Below are 13,563 nucleotides of genomic sequence, written 5' to 3'. Positions count from 1 at the left end.
AGAAATATGGATCAACATCAAGTATCAAGTACAACTTTATTGTCAAATGTAATAATAATAATAATAATAATACATTTTATTTATAAGCGCCTTTCAAGACACCCAAGGACACTTTACAATAACAAAAAACACAAAACAATACGGGTTGAGCAGCGGCAGCCAAACGCGCCAGCGTTCACTCAACCCGGAAGTCAGAAAGAAACCACAAGGGAGGGAAAGGGGGAGAAAAAAAACCACGCTCGAACTACCCTCATTTTGAGGATAATTTGAGTGAGGCAAAAAACTCCTGCACAAGCATGTGACAGTTACAACAGGTCACAAGACAAACAATGAAGGCGGTGATACAAGGGAGTGTATGAAGGAGGGGGTGATGGTGGGGGACTAGCTTCCGTGCATACTTTCATCAGGGGAAGGTCGAGATAGCAGATGTTGTTTTGGTAGCAGGCTGCCCAACAATTTAAGACAGCCCGTCCCGTGGCTTATGTCTCTTTAGTGGCGTCGATCAGCCAAATCCGTGATTTCTGTCAATATTTGAGCACAGATTCCAGTTTGTGCTGTATGTGCAACATACAGCTTTATTAACTGTAACAGAAAATATTTAAAGTGCGTCTGAAATTCAAAAGTAAAATTAAATCCTTAATTTGACTCTAAATATTTTTTGATGGACCATGTCAAACCATTCGATACTGAAAAATAAAATCACTAAATAACAATGCATTCAAACTGATCACCATCATTTACTCAGGAGCACAATCTTAAAAAACCTTTAACCTGCAAAACAAAAATATATAAAATAATTTGTGATTTATTATTTTTTTAATCAAAGATGATTTCTGGATTAAAGGCTACAAGTAGCAGTGACAAAACGGGATGATTGTTGGCAATATTTCGGCCCGTTTTCTCTGGGGAAAAAAAACTCTTTTCAACGGGATTGGAGTGTAATGTTTTTAAGTGACGCCTTAATTCATTTGGCTTCATGCTGCCCGCTGTCTTTCCTCCACCGTAGTCACAGTGAAGCCAAGCGCTACATACCCTTCGTCATATTTACTCGTTTTCGCTTTCGGTAGACCTCTTTTCTCCGTTTCTCTCTCGCCGTCTGTCGACTTCGTGTCTACACTTCCTCCTCATACTCTGTGCCATGTGCAAAGCACGCATGCTCAGTGCGAACAAAACACCGAGCGAATGCTCCCTGCGCACTCTGCCAAGGAGAGCGCCACTGTCCCCTAATGTAGTCGATATGCAATTGCACTTTATTCTAGGACAGTAAAAAAAAAACATTTAAATAAAAAAGCATGTTCCCCGAGGCCAAACGCCCCCTTGACGGAGCCTGGGGTGCGCGCCCCACTATTTGAGAACCACTGAGGTAAGGTAAATCTTATGACACTGTTGACTCAGAATTTATTAGGGGCAGAGTAGCAAATGCTGTGAGCACCCATTTGTTTTTTTGTTGGGGGCATCCAAACATGCACAAAACTCCCCAAACTTTGCACACTCATTGGCCCTGGTGAAAATTATTATATTTTCAAAGTTGTCACAAATGGTGAAAACAAAATGGCTCTGTAGCGCCACCTAGAATGTAAAAAAATAATTGCAAATTGAATGTATAATTATGGCCCATTTTTGTCCATTACTTTTCATACTTTTCTCTCTTGCACGTGCTTCAAAAAATAGTTGTGTCCTGAAGACATCAATTCAATAAAAAATCTTGTTGTGCATAAAGCGCCACCTAGTGATGTTTAGAAATGTCATTTTTGTACATTTTAATATCAAATTTGTCAGAAAACCTACAGTGAATGTTTTTTTGTCAGATTTTTTTTTCTCACAGTTGGTAAACCAGATCTGCGTGATATTTGTTTTTGCGTTTTTATTCTTTGATGCTTTACACCAAGGGAATGAATAAGATTTACCTCACCTCGGAAGAGTGCTTACTGTATGACGTTGCAACACAAGGTTTGAATCCTCGAAAAACGCTATTGCTGTGACAACGCGCAGTTTGCCAATAAAACACAGATTTTGAGACTATCAACATCTTTGCACACACATCAGGTCTGGAAAAAAAATCATCAATATTTTGTTAGTTCATTATTTAGTGTAAAAAAAAACCACCCTGTAGATATTTTTAACAAAGCAGACCCATTGGAAAGCAATGCGAAGTCTCGGCCTACAAACTTATTTTTATCGTAGTTGTAGCGCTGCCTACTGGCTGAAAGTTTTGTTTAACTCCATCCAGGCAGGCAGGCAGACAGCCATGAATATTAACTCAAACTACCTCTTGTGGCTAACAACACTGCATGCAACTTGACAGCAGAACAGACAAGGTTAGGAGAATGTTATTCTAACCAGATACCCAAGCCACCTCATCTAGATTTCTAGTACTGGAGGAGAAGCAGCTTAACTCTGAGCCCCTCCTGGATGACCGAGCTTCTCACGTTATCTGTAATTGTCCAGACACCCTGCGGAGGAAGATTGTATCTGGGATCTCGTTCTTTCGCTCACGACACACCGCTCGTTACCATAGGTGAGGGTAGGAACATAGATCGACCGGTAAATTGAGACCTTTGCCCTTTGGCTCAGATCCTTCTTCACCATGACAGACCGATACAAAGGTCCGCATCACAGCAGACGCTGCACCGATCTGTCTGTCGATCTTTCGCTCTCTCCTGCCCTCACTTGTGAAAAAGACTCCAAGACAATTAAACTCCTCCACCTGAGAAAAGATCTCATCCCTGGCCCGGAGAGGGCACTCCACTCTTTTCCCACTGACGACCAGTGTTTCAGATTTGGAGGGGCTGATTTTCATCCCGACTGCCTCACACTCGGCTGCGGACCACTCCAGTGAGAGTTGGAGATCCCAGCTTGAAGAGGCCAACAGCACCACATCATCTGCAAAAAGCAGAGACGTAATACTAAGCCCACTAAACTAGACCCTCTCAATGCCTTGGCTACGCCTAGAAATTCTGTCCATAAGGGTTATAAACAGAATCGGTGACAAAGGGCAGCCTTGGCGTGAAAGTGAAAATTGGCCTCATATAAAAGGCAGTCTGTGAAAGTATGTTGAAGTGATTTAAAGATAAAAGTTAAAATGAGTTTTTTTCCCCCATGTTATATTATTTCTTGTAACCTGTCCAAATTTGATCAATGGACCTTTAACTCATTGAAAAATTTCTTTGTGGTCCTTTAAGATTTATATTTGAGTACCTCTGCTGTAGTACCGTAATTTTACAAATTCATATGATTTAAACAGGATGTGCCAAACTTCACCATATGAGAGTGAACATGTGACTGTTGCTATTCTAGGATCGTCTGTCACTGCTTCAAGCGATAGCTGAGGAGCACGAGACTTATCAAGGCAGTGTTCACCAATTTCAGTTATGGCTCCTGTCAAAAACCAAGGAGCTGACAGATCTTATGGAGAAAGAGGACACAACAGAGAACAAGCTGCAAGTTTTAAAAGTAAGTCTGAAACGGTATCCATTTGCAAGAATGGGAAAGGTACAATGCCCATATGGGCTTTGGAAATGTACTCAATTGGTTAACCTGTGTCCTAAATACTAAATTATTTTGTCAGGTAATCTATGAACTGGATAACAGTAAGTTTTAATTTGCATTCCTTTATTCAAAAACAGGCCATAAACAAATGGAGATTCAGTTCCTTGTTTGATCCTTAACATGTCAGAAAAAAGTGCAAAAATATATATTTTTTAAATTCCTAAATAAAAGCAAACGTTTGTAAATGTATTTTGATTCGACACAAATGAATATTTATTGAAGTTTAAATTAAAGAGGTTCTCGATTATCAAAAATGATTCATCGATTAATTTGATATTCGATAAGATGTCAATTAATTGATCAATCATTGTACCATCCACATCATTTGGATGATATTAATGCCATGTGGCCATCAGCATTGCCTTATTGATATGCATATACGCATACGATGTTAATATAATCCCTAATATGCAATTATTGTTCTAATATTTTCAGACTATAATTATCACATACCTACACGAGCGCATACATTTTGCTATCAGTCCAATTTTATTCTTTTTTTTTTTGTACATTGAGTGAATCAATGGGAAGCTTCCAACAAGAATGGACTAAAAATTATTTTATAAAATAGTGTTACGGTTCACATTATTTCAAGGCTATTTATTTAGTTCTTTATTTATTTTGTGTTAGGGTTACTCTTTGCATGTGTGCAGTAGCTCTCCTCTTGCTTTTTGCTGATTGGTGGCCCTTGTTCACAACTTAGCCGACCAATCAGTGCAGGGAAAAGTGACCCAATTAGCAACTAGTTTCAGATGTGCCGCCACCTGCAAAGATTAACCACTACTGTTTAAATGGACTCGGTTGCTTTCAGGTAAGAGGGGGGTGGGGGGAGTGACTTGTGGTTTTTGTTGAGTCAGTAGCTTGGGCTGGCTATTTTGTGTGTATCGTCTTGTTGTTTGTCAGCCCCAATCCCTTGTTTGTCCTTGGTACCACTCCCTCTCGATTAGTGCAGCCAAGTTAGTTCCTCGCCATAGTCAAGTCAAATCAAGTAAACTTTATTGTCAAATATGCTCTATGTGCAACATGCAGCACAGATGAAAATTCTTTCCTCTCAACCATAGTGCAACAGCAGTATAGCCATCATCCATCCATCCATCCATTCATTCCTGTGTTAGGGAACTTTGCCATAACTAGTTTTGGTTCATTCATTTCACCAGTATTCTGGTTGCACTTAGGCAGTAGGATTCCGGAGTGTTTACTCAAACACTGTCTTGTTGTATTATGTGTCCGCCATGCCGCCCATTTTCATTCTTTATCGACTTCAACCTTTTTTCAGATGCCATTGATATTTCCACAACTAATACACATATACACTGCCAAATAGAATAAAGAAAAATGAATTTGGAGGTGTTCTTTGCTGGTAAATATTTTAGCACTTTAAGCCTTTGTAACAGTGGCCTGTATCACATAACTCATATTTTGTCAACGAAAGAGCAAAAGTACAGGGGTGGGGTCGGCCAAAATGTGCTTATTTGCGGCTTGCACTTCATACCTATGTAGCAATAATATGCTTCTGGCGTGCAGAAACATAGCAGCTCAACATTGAGGCTCCATCTCCCAGTCAATTTTGAGGGGATTGGTGAGGTGATGAGTGGACAGCACGCATGCTGAACAGGTCTGCATCCCTAACGTGTTGGCCAACACGATGTAATCCAGGTCTCCATACATAGGATGCCCCCTTGGGCTTGGGAAACAAATGAAAAATGACACAGCCAATTGAGGTGAATCGGGACAGTGCTTCTTGGCTTTAATCTGTCAGATGCTCAGTACGTTACTTACGACGCTCAGCTACGAGTAGTCTTGTCAAAACTCTTGCGCACTGAACATAGTGAATACCGAATGATGTCTTTGTTAGATCTGCTAGTAGACTATCATGATTCAAGGGAAAAATGTGTATTATGTACTAGTGCTGTCAAGAGATAAAACAATTGTGAGATTAATTAATTATGATCTGTAACTAATTGATCTAATTTATCTATATTTTAATCTCAACCAAAAAATTACTGAGAAAACCCCTATTTTCATTTTCAATTAAGTACATTCTTGAGGCAGATCAAAAGATTGACATCACAAAAAAGTGGCATTATAAAGTCTTTTGTTTTTAAACAGACTTCAACAGTCCTAGCCATTTACTTTCTGCTGTGTTTGAGACGAGTCCCAAGTCTTATCTGCAACCTTAATTTTCGACCACCAGGGGGAATATTATGTTTTTTTTTTATTTTGTTTTGTTTTTTAAAATCTCCAAATACCTCGGTTTTCGTTCATAGTCCGGTCCAGAAGGCTGTTCGAAAACCGATTTGTTCGAAAACCAAAACCACGCTCTTTTTAAAAAAAAAAAATCTTTATTGAACACGTCTGCTCACAATGGAACGCTACACAAGGAAGCGTCACTTCCTCGTCTACCTGAGAAAGCGTCACTTCCTCGTGTAAGGAAGGCGAGAGGAGTCAAGGGGCGCATTAAAGTAAGCTCAGTTTGGTCGAGAACCGATTTTCGGTCATAATCTGGGGCATAAAAAAACTCTGCTTTTTGGTCAAAAACCGATTTGGCCGAGAACAGACACGTTCGAAAACCGAGGTTTGACTGTAATTACAAAATAAAATAGAACATCAGGTCCATAAAAATGCTTAGCTTCACATATCAAAAACAGTAACAACACTTTTCTGAGCAATACAACGACTGAACACTGAACTTGCTTCAGATAATAAAAAATAAATAAAACAGACCCTTAAATCACAATGCTGTCAGTAAGCACTTCAGAAATAACTCTGTTCATCAATCACTAAACATCAATCACTTCGAGTAGGCTACAGAGGACACAACAGCTATGCTGAATTCGTGCCTCGTGCGCTGGGTGTTCTCCTCGATTTTCATTTGGCAAAGAGCCTTGCTATGACTGGCTATATTGCTAACGCCTTCTGTGCTAATGCTAGCTGTGGCTGCACTCGCTACTGGGTGCTTTGCATTGATGTGGGAGGCGAAACTTGAGCTGCTTCGGTAGGAAGCAAACTTCTTACAAATTAGGCACAACACTCTACCTTTTATCAATAGTGCCTGCCGTCAGGGCGTTTTTGGAATGTAAATTTTCCATTCACATTGGGCCGAGAACTCTCACATGCTCCTCCCATTTTCACCTCCTCCTCCGCTGCTAACCTGGCCCTCCCAACTCCAATGGGAGCCTATCAGCTTCTGCTAAACAAGACTAAACATAATGACAGCCCATCAATGTCTGCTCTCGGGCTGGGATTTACCATTGTTTCCCACCCTCAACAACTCGAACACCGGAAGCCAACTCATAAAAAGGGATATTATAAAAAGGCAACCCACCTACAGAAACTTAAAATTTAGATGAACACAATTAAAAAACATAACGCGCTAAATATGACTGAATTAATTATTTGCAATTAACGCAATAATTTGATACCTCAAGTTTGTACAGTCCTGGGATTTTTTGCACACACCTCATAGGTTGGTGGATGATGCAGTCAACATGTGGCTGCACTTTCCTGGAATAATTTCGTGGTACAGGGACCTATGCAAAAATGCTCTTGATGTACTTCTGGTCGATACCATAATTCCAGATCTCCTCGCCTCCAAGATCCTCTCGTTGAGAGTTTCTCCTGCCACCTCCACGTGAGGCTGGGTCAAACCATTTCATCCACATAGAATGACATGTCAGGTTATGTACGGTACTTCAACACATGAATACCAGGTTAAAGTGAAGTCGAGTCTTTCATAGGTTTTAGTCAATCAATTGGCAAGTCTAAAATTGGCAACTCAATCTGAGCCGAGTCAAATCATGTCGAGTCACCCACTTCTGACAACCAATGTTCAGAACTTAATTATGTTGGCATGATGTCCCCCCCCCCCCCAAAACCCACAATACAGGTAATTCATTTTCCCTTTTTTAGGCCCTTGATGACATTGTAGCCAGTGAGGAAAAAACTCTGCAATATATAGAGGGTGTTGCTGAAACTGTCAGAGTGAAGACGTCACCTGCTGGAGCAGAGGTGGTAATAGAGGAGGCTGAAGAGCTCAGGCTCGGTTGGCAAAGATTAAGGCAAGGCCTATGTGAGGTTGAGGAGAGTCTGAACAACACCATGTCTTCACACGGAGAGTACATGTCAAGATGCCAGCGACTGGACGATGATATTGGTTGCCTCAGATTACGACTCCACGGACTAAACCAGGAACTCGAGGAGGATCGTGATGTTTGCGATGGGGCTGATTGCAGTGAAGAGCAGATGATGGGCCAGTGGAGAAAATACGAGGTGAGTTTTTAACCTGTAGCTCAAAAGGCAAAACATTGTTTTTCACACACTCTAACGACTCTCTTAGCATGCCTGCATCTGTGTGATCAGGTTCTGTGTGGTTTGCAACAATAAATAAAGGTAAGTATTCTCAAGTTCCGTTGTCCAATCTTTCCTTCTAACAGAATTTCCTTGTGTGGGAAACGACTATGGTACATGTCCTTTATGAACATGCAAGTATGTTAACAAAATATAGGTATAACAACACAAGCAATAAATATATGGTCCAAAAACTGTTTAAAACACAAAAACTGCAGCATACAGTACAAAAAGACGCATCACAATTTTACAAATATTTGCAACAAAATGAGACTTGTAACAAATGTGATGGCTTTTCTCTCCACCCACTCAGTCTCCTCCCTTCGATTACCACATAAAACGGCGTTGCTCAGCTGATGTCGTGCAACAAACTTAAGACAGGCATGAGACGTTTCAAAGTCCTCGATGCCTATAGTTAGAAAGAAGGTGATGTCAATTGCGCTAATTCACGGTCCAGTTAGCGGAACGTTTTTAGCACGATAACAGTTAAAGCAATCCAGGAAACGTTCGTTTACTCGACTATGCGTTGAGCCACAAGCAATTTACTCTGAGCAGATAATCTGCGGCATTCCACTCTCTCTTCCAAGGTCATTACCGTTCCTCTTCGTTTGGATGCCACGATCTACAGGACGTAAATGTAAAGGAATGAAAAAAAAAAAGTTCACGATTCCAGTAAAACTCATGCCAATAGAGTCACTTATATGTCACCGTTTTGGATCCAATGAGAGTAAATAGCTGTGCGAACACTGTTATTCCGCAGCATCGAGCGGGACTTGCTTGAGTTTGCGATACTGCAGGCTTCCGTATGGCTTCCGGGTTCCGGGTCCTGGAACTTCCGTTATTATGAATCGATCGTTCATGTAATATCGTGGTCGAAATTTTAGTTAAAGCAGTCCAGGAAACGTTCGTTTACTCGACTATGCGTTGAGCCACAAGCAATTTACTCTGAGCAGATAATCTGATGCATTCCACTCTCTCTTCCAAGGTCATTACCGTTCCTCTTTGTTTGGATGCCACGATCTACAGGACGTAAATGTAAAGGAATGGGAAAAAAAAGTTCACGATTCCAGTAAAATTCATGCCAATAGAGTCACTTATATGTCACCGTTTTGGATCCAATGAGAGTAAATAGCTGTGCGAACACGGTTATTCGGCAGCATCGAGCGGGACTTGCTTGAGTTTGCGATACTGCAGGCTTCCGTATGGCTTCCGGGTTCCGGGTCCTGGAACTTCCGTTATTATGAATCGATCGTTCATGTAATATCGTGGTCGAAATTTTAATGCATAGGTATTTTATTCCGGGTGAGGGAATTTCCGCTTAACAGAAGCCCGTAGGCGGGAATACTTACTGTATACAGTAGAGCAGCGGTGTCAAGCACACTTTAGCTCAGGGGCCACATGGAGGAAAATCATTCCCAAGTGGGCCGGATTTGTGAAATCATGGTATGTAACTTTGGATTGTTTTCTTTGTTTAAAATAAAGTCCAAAATAGTTCAAGCACAACATCACTATTAATTGCACAACACATGCATGTTTTGGTTGTGACTCGATATTGATATTTTGTGATTGCAGGCACAATGTGGCTCCCAAACACAGTTTTGAGCATGTATACAGAGATAGAAAACATTTAGCATTAAAAAAAAAAGTCATTTATTTGCAGAAATTAGGTGTTTGGTAGTTATGGTCCTGAAGCCCACATGATGATTTTCAGAATTTAGAGCGCATGTAGTGAGTAATGCTGAAGGCTGATTACTCACCATCTGGCCATGGATGAACAGAAAGGCCAGGTGTTTTCTTCGTGAAATTTCTGAGAGTGTCGCTAAAACCAAGCCCTGCCAACAGACAAATACTCTTTTTGTTTCGGTAGTGACATAAAAAATTGGGGAGGGTTTTTTTTCCATTCAGAGAAAATGTACAAAAACAATTTAAATCTTTCACCGTACAAATCAATCTATTAAACTACAATACAGTGACCCCTCGTTTATCGCGGGGGTTCCGTTCCAAAAAGAACCCGTGATAAGTGAAATCCATGAAGTAGTCAGCTTTATTTTTACAGTTATTATGCAATACTGAACTACTGTATGTATACAATGAAACCAAAGACCAAAACCTGTTTTCAGGCCCAAGCATTTAAGAAAACAAACAAACGTTTTCAACAAATAACTATAATAGTTTTTGGAAATACTGTAAAATAATATTTTTAACAGTCAATACGAGGTTGGACACATTGTGACTCGCGTATTTCACCGTTCCTCTAACTTTGCCTCTTCGTCACTCTGCTCTGCTGTAGCGTCTTTTTCTGCTGGAGGCTGTGGTGCAGGTGTCTTTTTCCGAGAGAACATAGTTATGGATAATTGTTGGCACTCCTTTTTCTTCTGGACAAGAAGATTTTTATAAACAGACATGCCACCTTCGATTATATTTGAGAACTGTAATGAACGGGTTCCGGCCGAGCGCACTTCCCCCGTTGACTGGCTCCGGGTTGGCTTGAAAAGGCTTCGGACGACGGTGGCGCGGGTGGCCCGCACGAGACCGTGGCCCCTCAGGGCTCCCCCGAGCTCTACAGCGCTCCTCTGCCCCTACCTCGCTGCTTCCCCCCCGGGTCGTGGGATGTACCGCTGCGCCCTCCGATCACGGCCTGGGGCCCCTGCCCCTGGTACGCGCGAGGAGCGGCAACGCCGCCAGGGCGGGGTCCGGCCCACGTTCAGATGGGCTTCAGGGGTCCGTGGCGATGTCAGCAGCCCACCCGACCCATCTTGAAACACGGACCAAGGGGTCTAATGCCCACGCGAGTCGGAGGGCCCGACGAAACCCGACCCGGCGCAATGAAAGTGAGGGCCGGCACGATGTTTCCGAGCGTGCTACCGGCCCGCCTCGCCCGAGAATGTTGTTGTGCAGAGACGAGGTGGGGTGACTGTTCATGTTGGTCAGTCCCTTAGCCAATCAGGATGCAGAACACAATTCACTGTTTAAAAAAAAAAGCATTGAAAAAACTGCCCTAAAAAAATCTGTGAAACAGCGAAGCCGCGGAAGGTGAACCGCGTTATAGCGAGGGTTCACTGTATTGAGAAAATTGGCAAAAATCATCAAAATTTTATTTTCATTCATTGAAATTTAGGAGTTAGAGGTTGGGACAGCCACCTCTCAATAATGCAAGGTCTGAACAATTCAAATTTTGTGATTTTCCTTGAGGGACAGCTATTTGAATCAATTTGATAGAATGGCTCATATAGAAATGTGTGTGTTATTGTTTCACAATAACAATGTAAGAATATCCTTAAAATGTTATATACATGCACACAGTGTTCACAAAGTTTTGGTACATATAACATTTCACTTTGACCAGACCTTTCTCCCCTTTATTTTATTTATTTATTTTTTGGGGTGGGGGGTTGCTTAAAGAGAAAATGTACTCTATAAGGATGACAGATTTAAATCACAGCAGAGAACCTATTACCAGTCTATGTACTGACATAGACGGATTGACAGCAATGCAGACCTATTCTCTCGAGTTCACCTGAATTTTGCAAAGCACATCAAATTATACATAAATATTATTCATAAACACTACTAAAATGTCACAAAATTTACGATTTAAATTTTTTTTTTTTTTTTACAATGGATATGTATATTAGTGCACATCCTCTTTAGTTTCCTTACATTATTGGAGAAATAGCTTTTTCTGTTTTGGTGGTGTGATGTGATTTTATGTCATGTTTATACATGTTACTGTACATAGTGAATACTGATTGCGGTGAAGCTTGATATTAAGAAAATCATCAGTTGAATCGCAAATTCAATATTTCTCTGAACAATCTCAACGAGAATTCCTCCTCCAGTCTTTCAGCCCAAGTTCTCAGTTAATTTTGCTTGTGGTTTTTAGGGTGTAAGAAAGGCTCTGGTGGGGGAGGAGTCCCAAGTGGACCACCTTAAGTTACAGCTCAAGGAACTGTTCAGGTTTTCAGAGGACTCTTGCCACATTTCTGATGATGTACTTGGTGTGGTTAAAGAACATCAGAGGTACGTGGCCAAGAGTTTGCTTTTCATGGTTATTAAGCTTCCCGTTGGCTTGTGCAATTGATTTTGGTTCACTTGTTGTATGTATTCTATTACTCAGACACAGACGCACACACACACACACACACGTACTGTATATGTACAGTATATCCATCCATCCATCCACTTTCTGTCATGGTTTAAAACCAACATTGTTGTCGATATAATGTGCGGAGTGCAGCAGAACTAACTTAGCAATGACAATGCAGGTCACTAACCCATATATATATATATATAGAGAGAGAGAGAGGGTGGGAGAGAGAGAGAGAGACGTGTTGATGTATTACATAATGTACAATAACATATTCTAATTATTATTTCTTCATTTAGTAAAAGCTTGTCAAATTTGTGTTTCTATTAAGTGTGAAATGCAAAGCTGCAAAATTGTGCTCAGAGTCTGAATCTGGCCTCAGAAACACACTCAGGAACCCATTGCTGTTCTTTGCACATTGGAGGAGAATGGTTTCTCAGGTTTTGGAGGCTTCTGCTGAGGTTACAGACTTCTCACACATTGTCCTGCTGGTTCAAAATATTGAGGTAAAACACACATCTTCCCTCATTTTGGTGTCTGTCTAAAATCTGACAGAAAAGCTCCTTTTTTTCGAATATGCTTATATTGTTTCTGTGTAACAAGTTAGATGGACAAATGTTTTGTGTGGACAAATTGTGACTGTGTCTGGATTCTAATACTTAAGGATTTTTCCATTATAGTTAGTTTTTAAAAGAATTTTGACCTTGGATTTCAATTTCTATTGGTTTTATTGAGTTCTTGTAGCAAATGTGTTAGTTTTCTGATGGCACTGTGAGAACTGCTGCTCGTCACATAATTTTTTTTGATTCCTATTTTTAAATAGGTATTTTTTTGACGTTGTCTGTGAGGGCTGTCACAGGCCCACTAAGAAATAAATTTGCTGTTATGCACTTGGTTTATGATAGGTAGTTTTTATTGAGCTAAACCTTTTGTTTTTCATCCATCCATTTTCTAATCTGCTTATCCTCACGAGGGTCGCGGGTGTGCTGGAGCCTATCACAGCTGTCTCCGAGCACTGGTTGCCAGCCAATCATAGGCCACACATAGACAAACAACCATTCACGCCCACAATCACACCTCAGAAGAATTTAGAGCATTCAATTAATTACGGTGTATGTTTTTGGAATGTGGGAGGAAACCGAGTACCCGGAGAAAACCCATTTCATTCATGGGGAGGACATATAAACTCCACACATGAAGGCGGGAGCCGGAATTGAACCCTGCCCCTCTGCACTGTGATGCCGACATGCTCACGGTTAGCATCTCGGCATCACAGTGCAATGGTGCTCGATGGTGAGCAGCTCACTAGTCGAGCACCAAGCCCCCCCTTTTGTTTTTCAAATACATTTTAATGTATTTTTAGAGCGGGTTTGTTAGTCTTTGTTTTTAAGGAGAATGTTTCGAGTGTGTCTTTTTTTCCCCTCCCCTATTGTTTTCCTTTCACATCTAAGAACTTGGGACCCTAAACAGAGAACCGCCAGGCTTCCCGTTCAGTCTCCCTATATTGGTCAATGTTTTGTTGTCTCTGGACGGGTTGTAACTGGGAAGGTAAAATTCCTTGTATGTTTAACATTTGTGAC

At 41.0% G+C, this 13,563-nt stretch overlaps 1 protein-coding gene across 5 annotated transcripts in view; it reads left to right on the top strand.

Annotated features, from left to right (window-relative positions):
- syne3 (spectrin repeat containing, nuclear envelope family member 3) overlaps window positions 1-13,563 on the top strand; it is a 61,243-nt gene that overhangs the window by 7,231 nt on the left and 40,449 nt on the right. For 4 of the 5 annotated variants that reach the window (XM_086126921.1, XM_086126920.1, XM_086126919.1 and 1 more), the window contains exons 5-8: window positions 3,298-3,453; window positions 7,459-7,818; window positions 11,780-11,916; window positions 12,315-12,489. In XM_086126921.1, coding sequence (XP_085983047.1) covers window positions 3,298-3,453; window positions 7,459-7,818; window positions 11,780-11,916; window positions 12,315-12,489 — 828 coding nt within the window. The remainder of the gene's footprint in view (window positions 1-3,297; window positions 3,454-7,458; window positions 7,819-11,779; window positions 11,917-12,314; window positions 12,490-13,563) is intronic. The other variant, XM_086126923.1, reaches the window with a different exon arrangement.

Source organism: Hippocampus guttulatus, chromosome 13 (assembly GCF_054856545.1).
Source record: "Hippocampus guttulatus isolate MCC_2025c chromosome 13, RoL_Hgut_1.0, whole genome shotgun sequence".
Lineage (NCBI taxonomy): Eukaryota > Metazoa > Chordata > Actinopteri > Syngnathiformes > Syngnathidae > Hippocampus > Hippocampus guttulatus.
This window is presented reverse-complemented; position numbering and strand designations above follow the sequence as displayed.